Source organism: Sinohyriopsis cumingii, unplaced genomic scaffold, assembly GCF_028554795.1.
Source record: "Sinohyriopsis cumingii isolate HCF-2022 unplaced genomic scaffold, ASM2855479v2 utg000972l, whole genome shotgun sequence".
Taxonomy (NCBI): domain Eukaryota; kingdom Metazoa; phylum Mollusca; class Bivalvia; order Unionida; family Unionidae; genus Sinohyriopsis; species Sinohyriopsis cumingii.
Genome location: NW_028315949.1, coordinates 931,518 through 947,795, shown reverse-complemented (window position 1 = coordinate 947,795; position 16,278 = coordinate 931,518). Strand labels below are relative to the sequence as shown.

Sequence of the window (16,278 nt, the reverse complement as noted above, 5' to 3'; positions counted from 1 at the left end):
CCAATCCTTGTCAGGTAAACAATCTCCAACTTGCAGAATTATATAAATCCAGCTTTCCGAAAACCACTAATAATTTAGGACCGATCATTAACTCGATGTTACGTGAGCTAGACTTGCCAATTCAGGGTGCATTTGCTTGATTACTGAGGTTGCAAGGTTAAAGTATGTATTGCACTGATCGTTATTAATAAAATCTTCCTTTTTCGTGATAGCCTATATGACCTATTTAGCATACCAATTGTGGAAATATGAGATAATTCTTCTTTGTGCTCTTTATTTATTGTCAATTATGGTGGTTGAAGTTGATCTGTACATGGATCTGCTTCAAATAGCGAGGTGATTCTACTGTCTTTCATTTTAGGTAGCATCTCATTTTGTTGCTGTCGGCTTTATTTCATTTTCAGCAATCAGGCGAAGCCACAGTGTAAGCTAGTGTTTGTTTGTTAGGTCTTTGCTTTATGCTGATCATGTGGTAGCATTGTGTTTTGCATTGTCATAGTTTTTCAGATTTGTTTGCTAAACCCGAATTTAAGTGCCTACGAAATGTTTTGTACAAAAATTGAGCCTCATGAAAATAAATAAATAATAATAAGTTATTATGATATCTTTAAACAAATGAAAGCATCAAATACATGCGAATTAGTTTATAAGAAACCGGAAAATATTGTTTAAACCATGTTCATGCTGTCTCAAAATACCGACTGCATACATGAAATAAAGAATGAGACATCTGAACAGGTTTTGTATGGCTGCTCTGAAGGACTTAAGGGATCACCCTGATAAGAAGGATAGCATTTAGATGGGTTTAATTACTTCTGTTCGTGTTCCTTCATGGTGGAGAACGTATAATCAGGTAAGAAGATCACATTCTAATGTGTACTTTTATTTACTGATATATATATATATATATATATATATATATATATATATATATATATATATATATATATATATATATATATATATATATACACACACACATTTAATTGTTTGTAATATTATTCGATTAAAAGCTTACTATTATGTTTGTTATTAGGTTTAGAGCTCAACTGTACACTAAAAAGCATCAGCACAATGACCACTGATGTTTTATAATGTAGTACATGTAGCGTAATGACAAGGAACTAGATCTTAACTGTGAGCTTAAAGTAGATATAAGTGATTTATTGGTCGATACCTTAAAACCCGCCAAATCTCAAGAACTTCGATAATTGTACTATTACTACTACTGATGATACCAATATCGAGAACATAATAGAGCGCTTAATCATTTAAAAAATGTCTACGCGCTTTACATCAAGTTAGTATACAGAGAGATAAGAGTATTTTGCATATAGATAACATAAAAAGCATGACATTATCCCACAAACACTATAAAACAAATGAATTATTACATAAAATAACATCATAAAACATGTCAGTGGGTTTACATAACATAGCCTAAAACACATCATGATTCCTCAATACAGTTTCAATCTAAAACTAATCAGATTTATAAAGTATGGTAAATTTATTTTTGCTGGTGGAAATTATTTGAGAGCACTCTTGAATGTGAATATGATCTCATTACGTCCGTGATACTAAGGTTGTTCATTTCAAGTAGCTGAGCCCTGATATGCAAGCAAACCTGGCCCATTGGAGCTAGTGTTGATATTAGGAATACTAAGAATAGGGGTGTATGGTGCTGAGCGTAAGCTTCTAGCAGTAGCACACAAAAGGCAGTCAAATTGTAGCAGAGAGAAGATATTTTTTTTTGATTCCACTGCGTACAGATAGCGAGTGGAATTGTTGAGAATAAATGTGTGGTATGAGCATGTGTTGGTGTTCCAAGACTGGTTCTAGGGGTAGTGTTTTGAAACTTTTGAAGTTTCCGTAGAAGACACAGATTCAGACCAGAAAAAAGACTGTTACAATAGTCAAGTCTACAGAGTACTAATGAACAAACAACATGTATTTGTGGCTTCAAATGAAAAGATTTAGAATAGTGCTGATGCGTCTCAGCTCCAGGAATGCTGCTATACAACTGTACACGATATAATAATGAGAGAGAGAGAGGGAGAAATATAGAGATAGAAAGAGAGTAAAAGACAGCGATGAAACGTAACACCAAGATTTCTTGATGACTATTTATATTTAACGTGGATATCTCTTATATTATTTAATTCTGGTAAATATTGGGCTTGAAATATTCTTTGTGCACAAATGACGATTTCGTCAGTTTTATCTTTCCTTTGTAGCTTAAGATAAATCATTCATCACTTAACATCGGAGACTCACTTTTCTAAAGTTTGGATGGTTGAAGCAACTCCAAATGAACAGCTAAATTAGCTCAGTTGAGTGTTGCCAGGATACAACTGACTGGACAGGGGATTGCTATCTATTTGACACTTGATTGGGCTATGTATACATAATAAAAAAAATTGGTCATATAACAGAGCCATATGGGACGCATTATCAAAGATTATCTCATCTAGAGTGTTTACTGTTTATTAAAACAAATTTTTATCTTTCAGTTAGGTACGGCTTGAACTATGATAAAGCAATAATGTGGATACCAAACATCGCCAATTGTATCAAAAGACTGCGGACACGTTCATAAGTGTCAGAACTACTGTCCAAAGCAGAGAGAAGATGAATACGAACTTTTAGGAAGGCAGTTACCGTGCAGTGACATAGGCGACTATCCGACTGGAAGTTGCTGAAGAGACTATGTAAATTTGAAGTCACATTCCATTTGAGATATAACTACCTTTTGAGATAGAACGATAGTTTTTCAAGGAAAAAATAAAGAATATTGCAATAAGACTTTGTGCTAACTATTAGTCAAAGGTACATGCGATAAAAATATGCATAAGCTGAAATGTTATGAATAGCACAAAGTATACCTGAAACAATATACTATATCTATACACGTAGAAGTGCATCTGCTATTAAATTTTCCATTCCCTTGATGTGCCTGGTGTCAATATTATTTTCATGCAATATCACATTCTACCTAATCAATATTTGATTTTTGGTTTCAATTCGCCAATGAGAGCAAAGGTATTGTGATCACTAAATAATGGGGGAAGGAGCTTAACTAATATACACCTCAAAGCGTTGCAAAAATCAATATGAATAACATAACACTCAATTATACACACAATTTCTCCGGTGCATAGCTACTTGATAGATTAAATACTGGATAGTCTACACCATAATGTCTTCTCGAATAATTACCTCACGAACCCCAACATCACTCCCATCAATAGACGATCTAATTGATTGACTGAAATTTGAAATTGACAGAACCAGTGCACTCTTAGGTATAGCCTTTAGTTATCAAAAGTATCCTGATAGTTCGAAGACCAATGAAACTTGATTTTCCTACCCCATTTATATGTCAGGGTTTCAACAGTTATGGAAAAATTGGAACAAAATTTACGATAGTGTCTAGTCTTATCGAACAATTGCATCAGTTGAGTTTTACTGATAGGTGCAGAAACTTTAGAGAGAGCCTTGATCTTAGAATTTGAAGGTTTAACTTGTCCATGTCCCACAATATGTCCTAGAAATATGACATAAGCATAGCAAAACTCACTTTTCGATAAATTCATTGTCAAAGTAACCACATTGAGATTGTCGAAGGGTTGTTGTAGAAGATGACATAATCAATGTAAGCATCACAATTATCTAGACTAGATGTAATCATGTTCATTAAACATTGAAAATTGCAATTTCAACACAAACGGTGTCACTTTATATTGATGTAGTCCACCTAGATAAACTAATTCTGAAATTTCCTTTGCATTTCCGTGAGTATAATTTGGCAGAATCCTTTCAATAGGTGAAATTTGGGGACATATTTTGCATTTTAGAATTATTCATTGTAGTCATCGATTCTTTTGGTCAAACTTTTCACTTTTGTATGGTCGGTGCAAATGCAGAAAGTAATATCTGGGTTCAGTAAAATTTACATGATTAAATTTTACTTGATTGTATGAAATCATTTTTCAACAATTACTGACGTTCTTTCCTGAAACATTCCATGTTTGAGAGGGTTCATCCTAGAAGTCATATTAGATTATATTTTCGTGTAAGGAACATATGGAATCAAGTACTCATTATTTACACAATATCTTAGTTCATTATGTTTACATTCCGCATATGTGAAATTTTCTGGTCCAGATTATTTATAATTATTGACTTTTGAAGATTGTTTACTCCAAAGTCACTAAGGTCAAAATGCATTCGACCGTTTAAATCCTGACTGTGAGGTATAAAGGGTACAATTAAACTGATTAATATGGATCACTCTTTAAACGTAATCTTTTAAGCTATTTAAATGGCAAAAGTTGTTTTTGTTTTCGCCTCCCTGGATTATTAATGATATAAGGACCATAGCTCTTATCCTGAATAGGATTTTGAGTTATGGACAAGAGAGCCTAAACTCTATCACCAGGCTACTTTCGTCTGTATTTTTCTCATTCCTTGATTTCATGTTTGACTAAATGGAGTGCAGATTAGTTCTTTCTAATTCAGAGTCCTTTGACAACGTATGTTTAAAATTAGAAACATAGTCGAACAGATTCATTTCTGTATGTTTTTTTTAAAGAAGTTTCTCGTTCAACAATTTTCAATCATTCACGGATAGTATGTCCCAAAAAACGTTCAAATGGATTAATTCCTAAAGATTCTTCAAGTGAATTTCTAACATCAACCATTATTCCGCTCACTGGTTAATACAAGTGTGATGCACACTTTTATTAAAATTCAATGTTGATAACATGCAGTGGGGATACTCGAAAACTGTTTCTGTTCAGCATGGTTTAAACTCGATATAAATACAACCAAACCATGCTAACAAATGAACTGTTCCTTACCGAATAAGCCAGGAACTTTTCACAGATGATTTTCATCTTTCTACTTTCGTCGGAGCTTGCTAGAGTAATCAGGTAGACTAGTATATGAAGCAAGTTGGTAGGACAGGGTCAACTGAGTGCCATAAACATACCAGCGTTGAACACCAATCTAGTCTCGTCCTTCTGTGATCTATAATTCTGAAATGATCCAGATAAAAACAATGTTTGCACTTTGGAATTAAAACATATATGATCATGCAAATAATTATATGAAATGACTCTTTGTTCTATATTGAGTTTTATTTTGTTTCTTTGATTAGTTGCATTGCTATTAGTTTTTCTATTTCTCTGTATCTCTAGTTCGTATTTTTGCAGTTTTTATGCAGATCCGAATTGACAACTTTTACAGTCATGCTTTATTAAATTATAAACGTAAATTAGACAAGCCATTCACAAAATTGCTATATTAATAAATACTTTGAAGACACTCAATTGTCACTTTATTACAGATAGTTCTCTGCAAACAAGTTGATTTTTAAACTTTAACTTAGGTGGATTTATTTTTTTGTGCATACTCGTCAAAAAAATTCTTTTTTCTTAAAAGGTTACATCTTTATTGCAACAAACGTTGTCAGACCTGAACGTAGTTGCGTGTCGTCAAATGGGATTTACATTAATTCTGGACCACTGATTTTATCTCCTTGAATTATGTGGAGAACTGAACTAATGTGTGCTGCCACAGCGGGAGGGATATTGAAATAGAAATAAGCACATACTTTATGACACTTATGTCTTCCCGTAATATAATGATTTACACAATATTTCATTATTTTAAGAAAAGTTAGATTAAGTTCTATCAATATCTTCATACCCGTTCAAAAATATCCAAACAAAAGTGCACGGGGAATAATTCAGTTAAAAGTCGGTTATGTGTGTTACAAGTTTATCATTATTTAAGCAGAATAAATTACAATGCCAAATAAAAATGAAAAGGAGAAAGAAAATTGAAGCATACACGATACGCTATTAGGCTACATAATAACCTTTACAACAACAATTAGTGATTAGGATTAGTGACACCAAAGGAATGCGAGTACGCAATGTATTGTTAAACCTGACGAATACATTACAAATTGATGATCTTTATTTTGAGGCGAAAAAATATGGACACGTGCATAATGGTGGCCAATTTTCTTTTTCAAAATAAACGTTTGGATCTTGATAAATTTTTGATAGCTTTTACACATATAATTTCAAAATCTTTTCTAATGTTGACATTTTTCCAATTTTTTTTCAACAAAGCAATTTAGTAATTAATCATCATTTTAGGTCGAGAGTTCTAAGTCTTGAATTTCAAATTTATATTACAGTCGAAATAATAAACCAGATATATAGATATTTAGAAACAATGGGGATGCAGATGTTATTTTCATCATTAATAAGCTATGTATTAATAGTATACACTAATAGTGTAGTAATTTTACGGTGTATCAAACGATACATTTACGATATGCACAGTACGTAATACATACCTGACAACTATTGATCGTCTCATGAAAGTGGATAGAAATGTTTAGAAGCTGTAATAACAGTTGTGTTCAGTTATGTTAATTGCACTTGCAGCCACTAAACTTTATTACATCTTAATACATGTTTACAAAATAAAGTGTGGTTATGTAACTATGTAATCTCAATGACTTGCCACCATTATTAAATATACTCAATGAAGACAATCAGAAAGCATTGAGAAAGTGTCTTGTGTTAATATAAACTTTCAAATGTATCACTTACGCAACTTAACGGTATTAATGTAATGTATAGATACCAATATATTTAATATTTGTTACAATGGCTGGAATCGATATCGAGTTATTGATTTTTCTCATATAGCAAGATCAAGACCACATATTTTCACCTTCCACTTTCTAATGCAGACTTCATACTATTTCTTTACTGCTGTTAGGTTACACGTACTTGAAAGTTGTCACTTGGATTTTATAAGTGAAAAACAAGCTTATTGTGTACTTAAGGGAAATATAATATATTTATAAAATGTACTAATTATTATTAGTTAGAGATTTGCTGTATTACCCTTGTACCGCCTAAAGAAACAAATAAAACATTGTTCATTGCTTAATCAAATGCCTGTCCCGTGATTCTGTCATATACTTCATACAGACAAACACCACCATATGTGCATGTGCTGATATCACTTTCCTTCCGACTGCATAAAACCGAAAGTACCACCATGTTCCTAGACCATACAACTGGACACATTTACTTTCTCATATAGTTTCACTGACTTGTACCAGAGGTCTTTTGTAGATTGCTAATGAAACGTCACCTTAATATCGAGCTACAGGAAACACAAATAACTACTTCAAATAGATTTAATACAATCCTACAAATTAATCTACTTCAAAATGAACCAAACAAATTATTTGAAGATTAGTGCTAAATATAAATAATGCAATGATGTTACATTTTGAAAAACTGTACACTCTTTAGAGATGAGATAAACGCATTTACGAATTGAGCAGAAAGTTGCAGTTTTGGTATCACGATACAAGGTGTAAATGAATGGATTCTATTAAATACTGAGAGCTCGATTAACCAATGTACATAGGATGGATTATATCACGTAATTCATTAGGATAAATACAAAAGACTCCATTCGTTTGAATTTACCTTAAACCTGAAGAGCTAATCAACTTTACCATGTCAATACTAAACGATTTGTCAAAAAAGAGATGTAGTTTCTGGAAAGTAAAGGTAGACTGAAAAAACTACAATGTGCCTCAATGTATGTTGTAGCTGATGTTAAATTACCTACTTTAAGAACAACATTGGATATGATTCGTATACAGTGAATACGTTTGAGGGGACTGAACAAATGATGTAGATTGTTGATATTGTACAAACCGGTAGTAAATAGATACTTCGTTAGCTTATTGGAAACCTCAACTTTCAAGTTGTCGAGTCTGATGTACTCTCCGTATATCTTAATATCCTTGCGAATCGATAAGATTGGATATGGCGATGATACACCAGATGTGAACTTTGAAGAGAAAAACAAAGAACATTATTTACATCGTTTATACATTGATACCAAAAGCGCAATATCTTTGTTTTTAAAAAAAGAACTTAAATCGCTTGTGGAAAGTGATTGGTCAAACAACATAAAAATAAAATAAAAAAAAAAACAACAAGAAATGGTGAGACAAATAATATACCCACACGTGGCATAGGGAATATAAAGCAATTCCTACCTTTTATGTTACATATGTGATCAGTGACAATGAGACACTGATGTGATTCAACCTTATCAAACCAATACTGATGGGTAGATTAAGGTGTCTGTCATTGATGTATGCTTTTATCATTATCATGTGCTAAAACATTAAAATGAAAAACAGATGACATATGCGGCGGTTTCACAGACATCTTATAAATATAGTTTTTTGCGGAGAAAGAGTTCTAAACAAACATAACAAATCAGTTATTGCACGAGAAGAACATCATATTCATTTTAGAATAATCTGACATTATCTGACATATTTATCATATCACACTCAGACCTTAAATGTGGAACTATTTTACAGAAAATGAAACTTGTAAACGGGCTTATCATTTGCCAGAGTTAAATCAATGATACCGTGTCACAAATCACATATATGATATCAGTTTATATGAGTGAGGATCAATGCATGGCCATTATAAAGTACATTTCTGGGTTATTTTATAACAACTGCATTAAGTGTTGGTTAAACAGTCATAATTTATGAATAACAAGATGTTCTGCAAAGGGTTAAATTCTGAAGACCACTGAGCTAGCATTTGAAATCAGAGAAGTAATAATTTGTGGACCGGATTTTTATATGCTATTACAATAAAATGGCCTGACATATAAGGGAATATCGACGCTGAGTAAAACTATTAAATAGCTATATAATACAGTGAATTAATCGTGTTATGACTACTATGTGCCGCGCAAGCAGATCTGAATTGACACGTACCTGTGAATGTAATCGTATCGAAATTAACTTACTAGCACCACCAGAAATCCTCAAAAAGGTCCGTGTTCCTAATATGGAAGTACTGCTGCGGAAATCCATGTTAATATGGTATGGTCAGTTCATTTTGATGTAGAAGACCAGAATACGAAAACAATTATTCTATGATGAGGTGAAGCAGTGAAAGCGGAAAAAAGGGTACCGCAGAAAAATGTGCAAATACAAAGGATCGGTCTACATAGCGAACGATCACCACAAATTGTTGCTGAAGTAGTTAAGGATGACCGCCTCCAACTACTCGCAGCCATGAGAGATAACCGGCATATCGCAACATCCCTGACCCGTATACATACTTTCCATGCCGAATCTGTTTTCCTGTGCATTTCCAGATTTGGACTCAGGAGCCACATGTGTAGTCATCGTAGGCAGAAGAACTAGCACCATCATCAGACACCATGGACAACATAAGAAAAAGAAGAAGAAGAAGAAGACGAAGAAGAAGAAGAAGAAGAAGAAGAAGAAGAAGAAGAAGAAGAAGATGACGAAGAAGAAGAATAAGAAAATGACGAAGAAGAAGAAGAAGAGACTTTTCTCAATTTCATCTCAAAACTGTTGTTCTGTTTCGATTATATTTTCACGTCGGTAAGATTGAGGGTCCATAGCTTTTCTGTTAGTAATACAATCGCGTAGTACATGTGCATTACAGGCAGACTATAATCGGATTTTTTAGGTTCAGGTTCAATACGCACATGCACTTCTAGCCAATTATTTCTTTTTTTGATATAGTTCATTTGTCAAACAATTGTATCAAATGTGTCCCTGGGAAATATTAAATTTTCGACACTGGTGTGTTCTGGGGTGTTTAGTGCCCCTTTCATATAAAAAGACACATATCGTATTACGCCGGTACCTTTTACATCCAAAGAAAGAAGAAGAAGATGAACGGGAAAATGTTCTGGTAAGATGAGGTGCTGGATGAGAAGAAGAAGCATATTTGTCATGTATATTTGATTTACTTGTATCTGATTTAATATATATTATTTCAGTTTAATTGTTTGTCAGTTTTAATTTTTAATTTTTGTATTACAGGCTATTGTAATGTAAATGTATTCTCAAGAGATGGTATTTTTTAGAAAATAGTTTGACCTTAATTGTTTTTAAACACCAGTGTATTGATTTAGATCCTGACCTTGATTCAAAATTTGTAGCAACCCATGTTAAATTGTTAAATTCCAAGTGTCCAAAGACATTCGCAATATATTGTCGCTATACATTCCCTATATTAAATTTCTATTGTCTGTAGAGTATCCCAACTATGTTAATTTATACGTGTCCGTAGGGTACAACCTCCGTGTTTTAACACTAAGTTTCCATTGTACATAATGTATCCCCATTCACCACTGCCGGCACTGTTGCAACCACTCAGAGAGAAATATGTTTGGTAGCTGTTTCCATCAGAAGAGGTAGAATCAGGACCATGTCGTTTACGGATCCTGTATATTATGTTATGTTGGTGTATTTACGATTTGGAAATTGATTGATACTACAAGACAACCAACAAGTCACCATTATTGACCAACACCGGGTGAACTTCATGAACGGGAGATAAAGCCTCACATTTGTGATTCGGGAATTGTAACTCGTTCTATCGAATACAGAACCACCTCCAAGAGTTGTTTTGATACGTTAGTGTGTGCAATTGCATAACGTCATGCACGTTAACTTGTGTCAGTCATATGTACATACAACATAATGATGGTCTATTGTGTAGGCTGTGATTCCGTGGTGGAGTATCCATCGCTTGGTATGAAGCGAGACAAACTGAATTTAGTGCATCGGTAAACAACTATGCGATGTTTACGACACTATGTATTTGCCGTTTGTTTGCAAATTCACATTGTTCTCGAAGACATTCCGCCTACAGTTCGTGTTTGATACATTTCTGTACAATAACTCGTGGAACACCTTTTGTCCCTCATTTTATTTTCGGAGGTGTGTGGTCCAACTAGGATCAAATACACGTTAGGTTGCAGTCCCATATACTCTTCGATAGGTTTACCCGAGGATTCGACTTTGAACTTAGAAAACACCTTTTAATTGGTGTTACTAAACAAAGGATATTCTTGCTCATAATCGCTGGTATGATATATATTTACCCAACACTATTATCTCATGTTTCCCTACAAATCTTTAGTTGCATCATCAACGAGTCAGTGTCAGGGTACAGCATCTTGACCTGGTCCTAGGAAAATGATGGGATCTTGTTATATTAGAACTCGTACATTAGCAGCTTCGACAAATCCAACAGGGATGAACCAACATAGATTGTTTTTGTCAGCTTTAATTTCGTTATCTTATTGTAATCGACAACAAGTTCATCATCAAGATGCTACTGGATTAAAAGGCGGAATCAGTGACGAGTCTTGTTCGCTATCACGGAAAAAGTAGACTCGAAACCATTTGAGTAGATTATGCACAAGTTTTCACTACACATCATGTTTCATGATCTTGAAAAATAGCTACAAAAACTCAATCGCAGCCCTAGTTTCCTGATACATTTTATTCGGGATATATAGTGCGTCATCCAAGCACACTGGCGAAATTCAAGCACTCGATGAATCTTGTTTACACATATTCAGTAGCAGATAAAGCTGAAGTTTTGTCGCATGCAATCCATATTTGTGTTTTGTCCTAAGACATGGTATTAGCTTAGTGCAGTCAGTATATTTACGGCGGGATTCAATGATGATGTTGTACTGATATGGACACAGCTACATTCCAAGCATCGACAAAGCTGGGGCTAGCGGATGTACATCATGTAAATATTCCAAGTATTGCAGATCAATTTCAAAGTAGGACCCATGATCACCGTAGGTGGTGTAATCTCGCACGTTTAAAGTACCTTAAGGTATCATGAATCATTCCACCAAAACCCACCATCTGTAGATGGTGGTCCACGTCTGGGTTGTTTGCGCGCGCATATTTGTGACTCGTCATAAAAATTCTGTAACGAAAAGAGCGCGCAATGAACAGTTGCCGATTCATAACGGTGAGCAATTCCAAAGCGAATTTAGTTTTGGACAACATCACATTCGAAACCATTCTTGATGATTAAATTAATGTGTATAATCGAGCTTATTAAACGTTGATGCCATTGTCAGGAGTTTTCTCGAGCATATCAGGCGAGCAATAGCACATGGATGCGTAGACACATAGTGTGAGAGTCACCCACATATTTTTTCGAATGCGGACGAAATCTTGTTTGCATGCTCGTTATATGTTCTGAGATGCTTTCATGTGACTGCGATGAAGTAAACGCTTCAATTGGTGGCGACTGAATTTCGGCAAACTTGTTCCACTTATGTACTCGTATGGATAGACGCATCTACTTGTCTGAAAGTTCATATTTCAGGGCGCTAGCGCTCTGAGGACAGCATTGTCATGTGATTGCGAAGTTTACCATCGCTAAGTTGCTCACTAACGTGTCCAAGGACGAAAACAGAAACTGTAAGGAACTGATGAACTGTCATTGTCCGAGCCTAAAGCAATGGATTTTTTTTTCTATGTTGTTAGGATCAGACTTATAGGCGTATTTGATGCCGTCGATACATCTCGAACTCTCAAGTAGCACCGTACACATTCACGTTATGAAACACCAACATGATTTTTGTGTTATTGGGATGAATTCTCAACTGTATATTATATGCGGTGTATGGCTATCCTTTGTACGGGCGAGTGATGTGACAGCTATCACGGACGCGAGGGTGTTGCGATCTTCCAAAGGGATCATAACAGATCCAGCAATGAGTGACTGCAGAAATCTCAGAAATGCTATGAATAATCCTAATAATGACTGTTGGTTAATAAAGCGATTTAACGATTGCCTCAACCAAATCCTCACAACGATACACAATTAGTGGTTCAGTTTACTCAATACACATAACTACTGTGAAACAAGATTTTATTCAGGTGGCAAATCTACTTCGCGAGACCCAAAACTTTCTCCCATTTTGTCCACCAGATTAAATATGGATATCACTCGCCACTGGTTGCATCTCCTCAGCATAAATATTATACAAATTTCAAGGTTAGGTGAATAGAAAACTTTTCTTAGTCCATTACTCAACGTTATGGTACCTCAAATTGTTAAATCAGGCGTTCTTGAAGAACAAGACTTGGTCTTTGTTATATCGGTTGCAAATGTTGCTAATGTAGATATAAATAGTCTGCAGACTCAGATAAGTTAAATTCCAAGTTACTCTTGGACCTGAGTTACTCAAACGACCCATCAATGAGTTTGAATATAGCTTGAATAACGAGCAAACCTTGTGCTTATGCATGCAATATCATCACAAATGTTGGAGCGCTCTTAATTCCTGAAATAGGTTGCTCCAATGCCTTATGCATTAGTTTATTAAAATTGTCTCGGTACTTGCGCTGCTTCTCATATGTGTAATTATTCGACATTTCATAGATATACTGAAGTTTTTGATTAAATTTCTATATAATACCCCATAAACATGTTTAGTTCTTGTTTCTTTCACTTTTCATAGTGCTGGCCTAGTATATTCCATTTTATTTATAAAGTTACTACCAAGGTACACAGTTTATCAATGTTTAAAAACGCATATAACTTGTGTTGAGCCTTTTTGATAAATTTATATTATGCATTGTACATGGTAATAAGTTAGTAAGCCGTTCAAGATTTACAGTCATCTAACATGCGCAGTCCATGTCAGTTTCAGATACGATTTAAAGATTATGCGTGCTTCGTGTCCATTAGTGAAATCGGCTTAACAGCATCAACACTGACTTTCACTTTTTACATTCACTTTCTAGACACGGTAGTTTCCCTACTTATTAAAGTAATATTTTCTTCGAAACCTGGACGAGAATCACCAATGTTGTGTCTGATAGCGCGGTGCTTTAGCTGCGACGGCCACTGTTCTTTGCAGAGAGCTTAAATGAAAAGTCACGTATTTTACTTTAAGAACATGTGTGGAAAACTTAGATTGGCCCCTCCCGTAATCAGATTATATCGAAAAATGGGCCATTACTATATATGACTCGTGTATTACAACCTGATATTTTGAGCTCTTTTACTGGAAGTATTTGTTATTTTTCGATATTAGCAATGCTGTTCACACTCTGTACAGATTAATCAAAATAGCTTATATCTCTCTCAATTAAGGCATATAGGATTGACTAATTTGGTTTAATCTTCATCAAATGTAACTGAATGATGTAGCCACGCAGGAAGCTTATATCCCCTGGGGGGTGGGTTCAATGCAGCACTAATTGCATAATATCCACCTGTTTCTGATACATAATTATACCGTAAACAATATATCAAGAACTTTTTGCGTTTTGACCATCCACTGGTTAGACAATATTTTTGGTTTATTTGCTAAGTAATGTGCGATAGAGGGTGTGGCGACTAGTCAAGATTCAACGGGTCTAAAGGAGCACACCACTCAACCTGACACTAGTGAACTTGATGGTACAATTCCAATAATAGAAAACACATTCAAACGTGAAACTAGAATGTGCTGGTGGATGTTTCCGATATCTTTATCTACCTAATGATATGGTAATTTAACTGCTTGGTAATCCTTGATAAAAGGAGAACAAAATGCATAAACTCATTTAAACACTGATTTCACTGTTATGCATATCAATGTATCCAAAAGAGATATTACAAAGTTGAACAAAAACTAGTGATAATAACACAAAAACATGTTCAGACAAACAAACGAAAAAGTGGACAGAGGTTATGTATGATGGCATATACATGAACAATATCAATTAAAGACACAGTGACTTCTTACGGGTAGTGGTTTGGCATTGGCGTTAAGGTACGCTTGAAAGACTTGTGTCTAGGAAACGTTACGCGCAAGCTATGTGACGAAACCCCATGAAGCCCCCCCCCATCCCATGCATGACTGCTTCAAGACTTCCTAACGCAAACTTCTGTTAATATAAAGTTTAAAAACTGCGTAGATTAAGATGTCTTCATTCGAAATGGCACATTAACGGGAAACACGTGTCTTGCGCGAAAAGCTGGACACATTGAATATTTACCTATTAAACCACACAGCAGAGCACAGTAGCAGCACTGGGTGCAACACAGTCGCATTTGGGGAGGTTATCGATCAGAGCAGACCCTGTGGCAGGAATTCGAACGTTTTGGCGCTAATGAAATTTGGGGGACCCATATACTCCTTTGATCTTGACAAAGTAGTTGCGTGCCCTTCTCATGTATGAAAATGGTATCGGCGTGTTAATGACAGCAATAAAATTGAAGTCTGCTGTTCCGCAAACGCCCATAGCATGTCCTTAGTACGTTTGGTATCGAAGAGGACGATCAACTATTCTTATTCGACTTTTATATGATGCCGTGTTTTCAAATCTGGAGCTATCGCCTGAGCCTGAATTGCCAAAGAACAATGCGTATACAGTCTCTATTCGTGCGCAGACCTCCCTGTAGTTATGACAGGAGAAACAGTTTTAATTTGCCTCAAATTTATGATTCCGAATGACGGGATGAGGGGGACTAGTGAAAACAGAAAATGTTGAAAGGGTGGTTGGCCTTTCGCCTTATACAAAAACAGAACTCCTTACTGGTGTTAACAAGCCTTAGTATGACAATAATTACCCAGAGCGGAAGTGGTGTACGGCCTATAACCTATTCACTGTTCTCATCCGACAACCAGCTGAAATGCGTAACAAGAACCTTTACGACCACCTTAAAAAAGCTTCCAGGGGGAAAGATTGAACATAGGATCACACTCTGGATCTATTGGAAAATGAAGTCCAAGAAACAGACGAAACAAACTCCTACGTGGAAGGTGTGATAATAATTACCGCTCGTGGCATTATCCCAGAGGACTTCAGAGTCGGTGATATTTAACACAGCAGAACGTATTACTTAGGTGGTGTAGTAAAGTGGGGCGGCTATAGAACCAGTGCAGATAGGTCACGCTTGGTCTGACGGTACCATTCAACGAATTACAAAGTGATTCATTTGTGAAAATGAAACTTCATTTATAGTGTTATGTGTATTTCATTTTCATTGGTTGTTATTGTTCTGTTTAATGCTTTTGTATTCCATTAATTGCTATTTTAATGCAACTTTTTATGTTTGACTTGACCTTGTCAAACTTTAAATTCATTTTCTACTTAATATTATTGAACAGAGACATTCGCTGAGATTTACAGTGAATTCACACCTAATACGAGCATTTTCAAATGTCAAACTGGCAAAACATTTAGAAATCAAGTTTCTGGTAAGAGCGAAGAAGTCCTTATCTCCTCCTCTTGAACCTATTGCGAGAGAAAGAAAACATTATTTTGGATTGCTATAAATTAAAACATAATCAACAGAATGAAGATAGACTTAATCCAAATGTTCTTATTTCCAAGAG

General features: G+C 35.0%; 1 protein-coding gene across 1 annotated transcript in view; it reads right to left on the bottom strand.

The window, feature by feature from the left end:
• The window catches only part of LOC149772931 (uncharacterized), a 35,138-nt gene that overhangs the window by 11,158 nt on the left and 7,702 nt on the right, over window positions 1–16,278 (bottom strand). Inside the window, exon 2 of the mRNA XM_089947098.1 lies at window positions 4,863–5,039. Within this exon, the coding sequence (XP_089803224.1) occupies window positions 4,863–4,898 (36 nt within the window). The 5' untranslated portion in view covers window positions 4,899–5,039. The remainder of the gene's footprint in view (window positions 1–4,862; window positions 5,040–16,278) is intronic.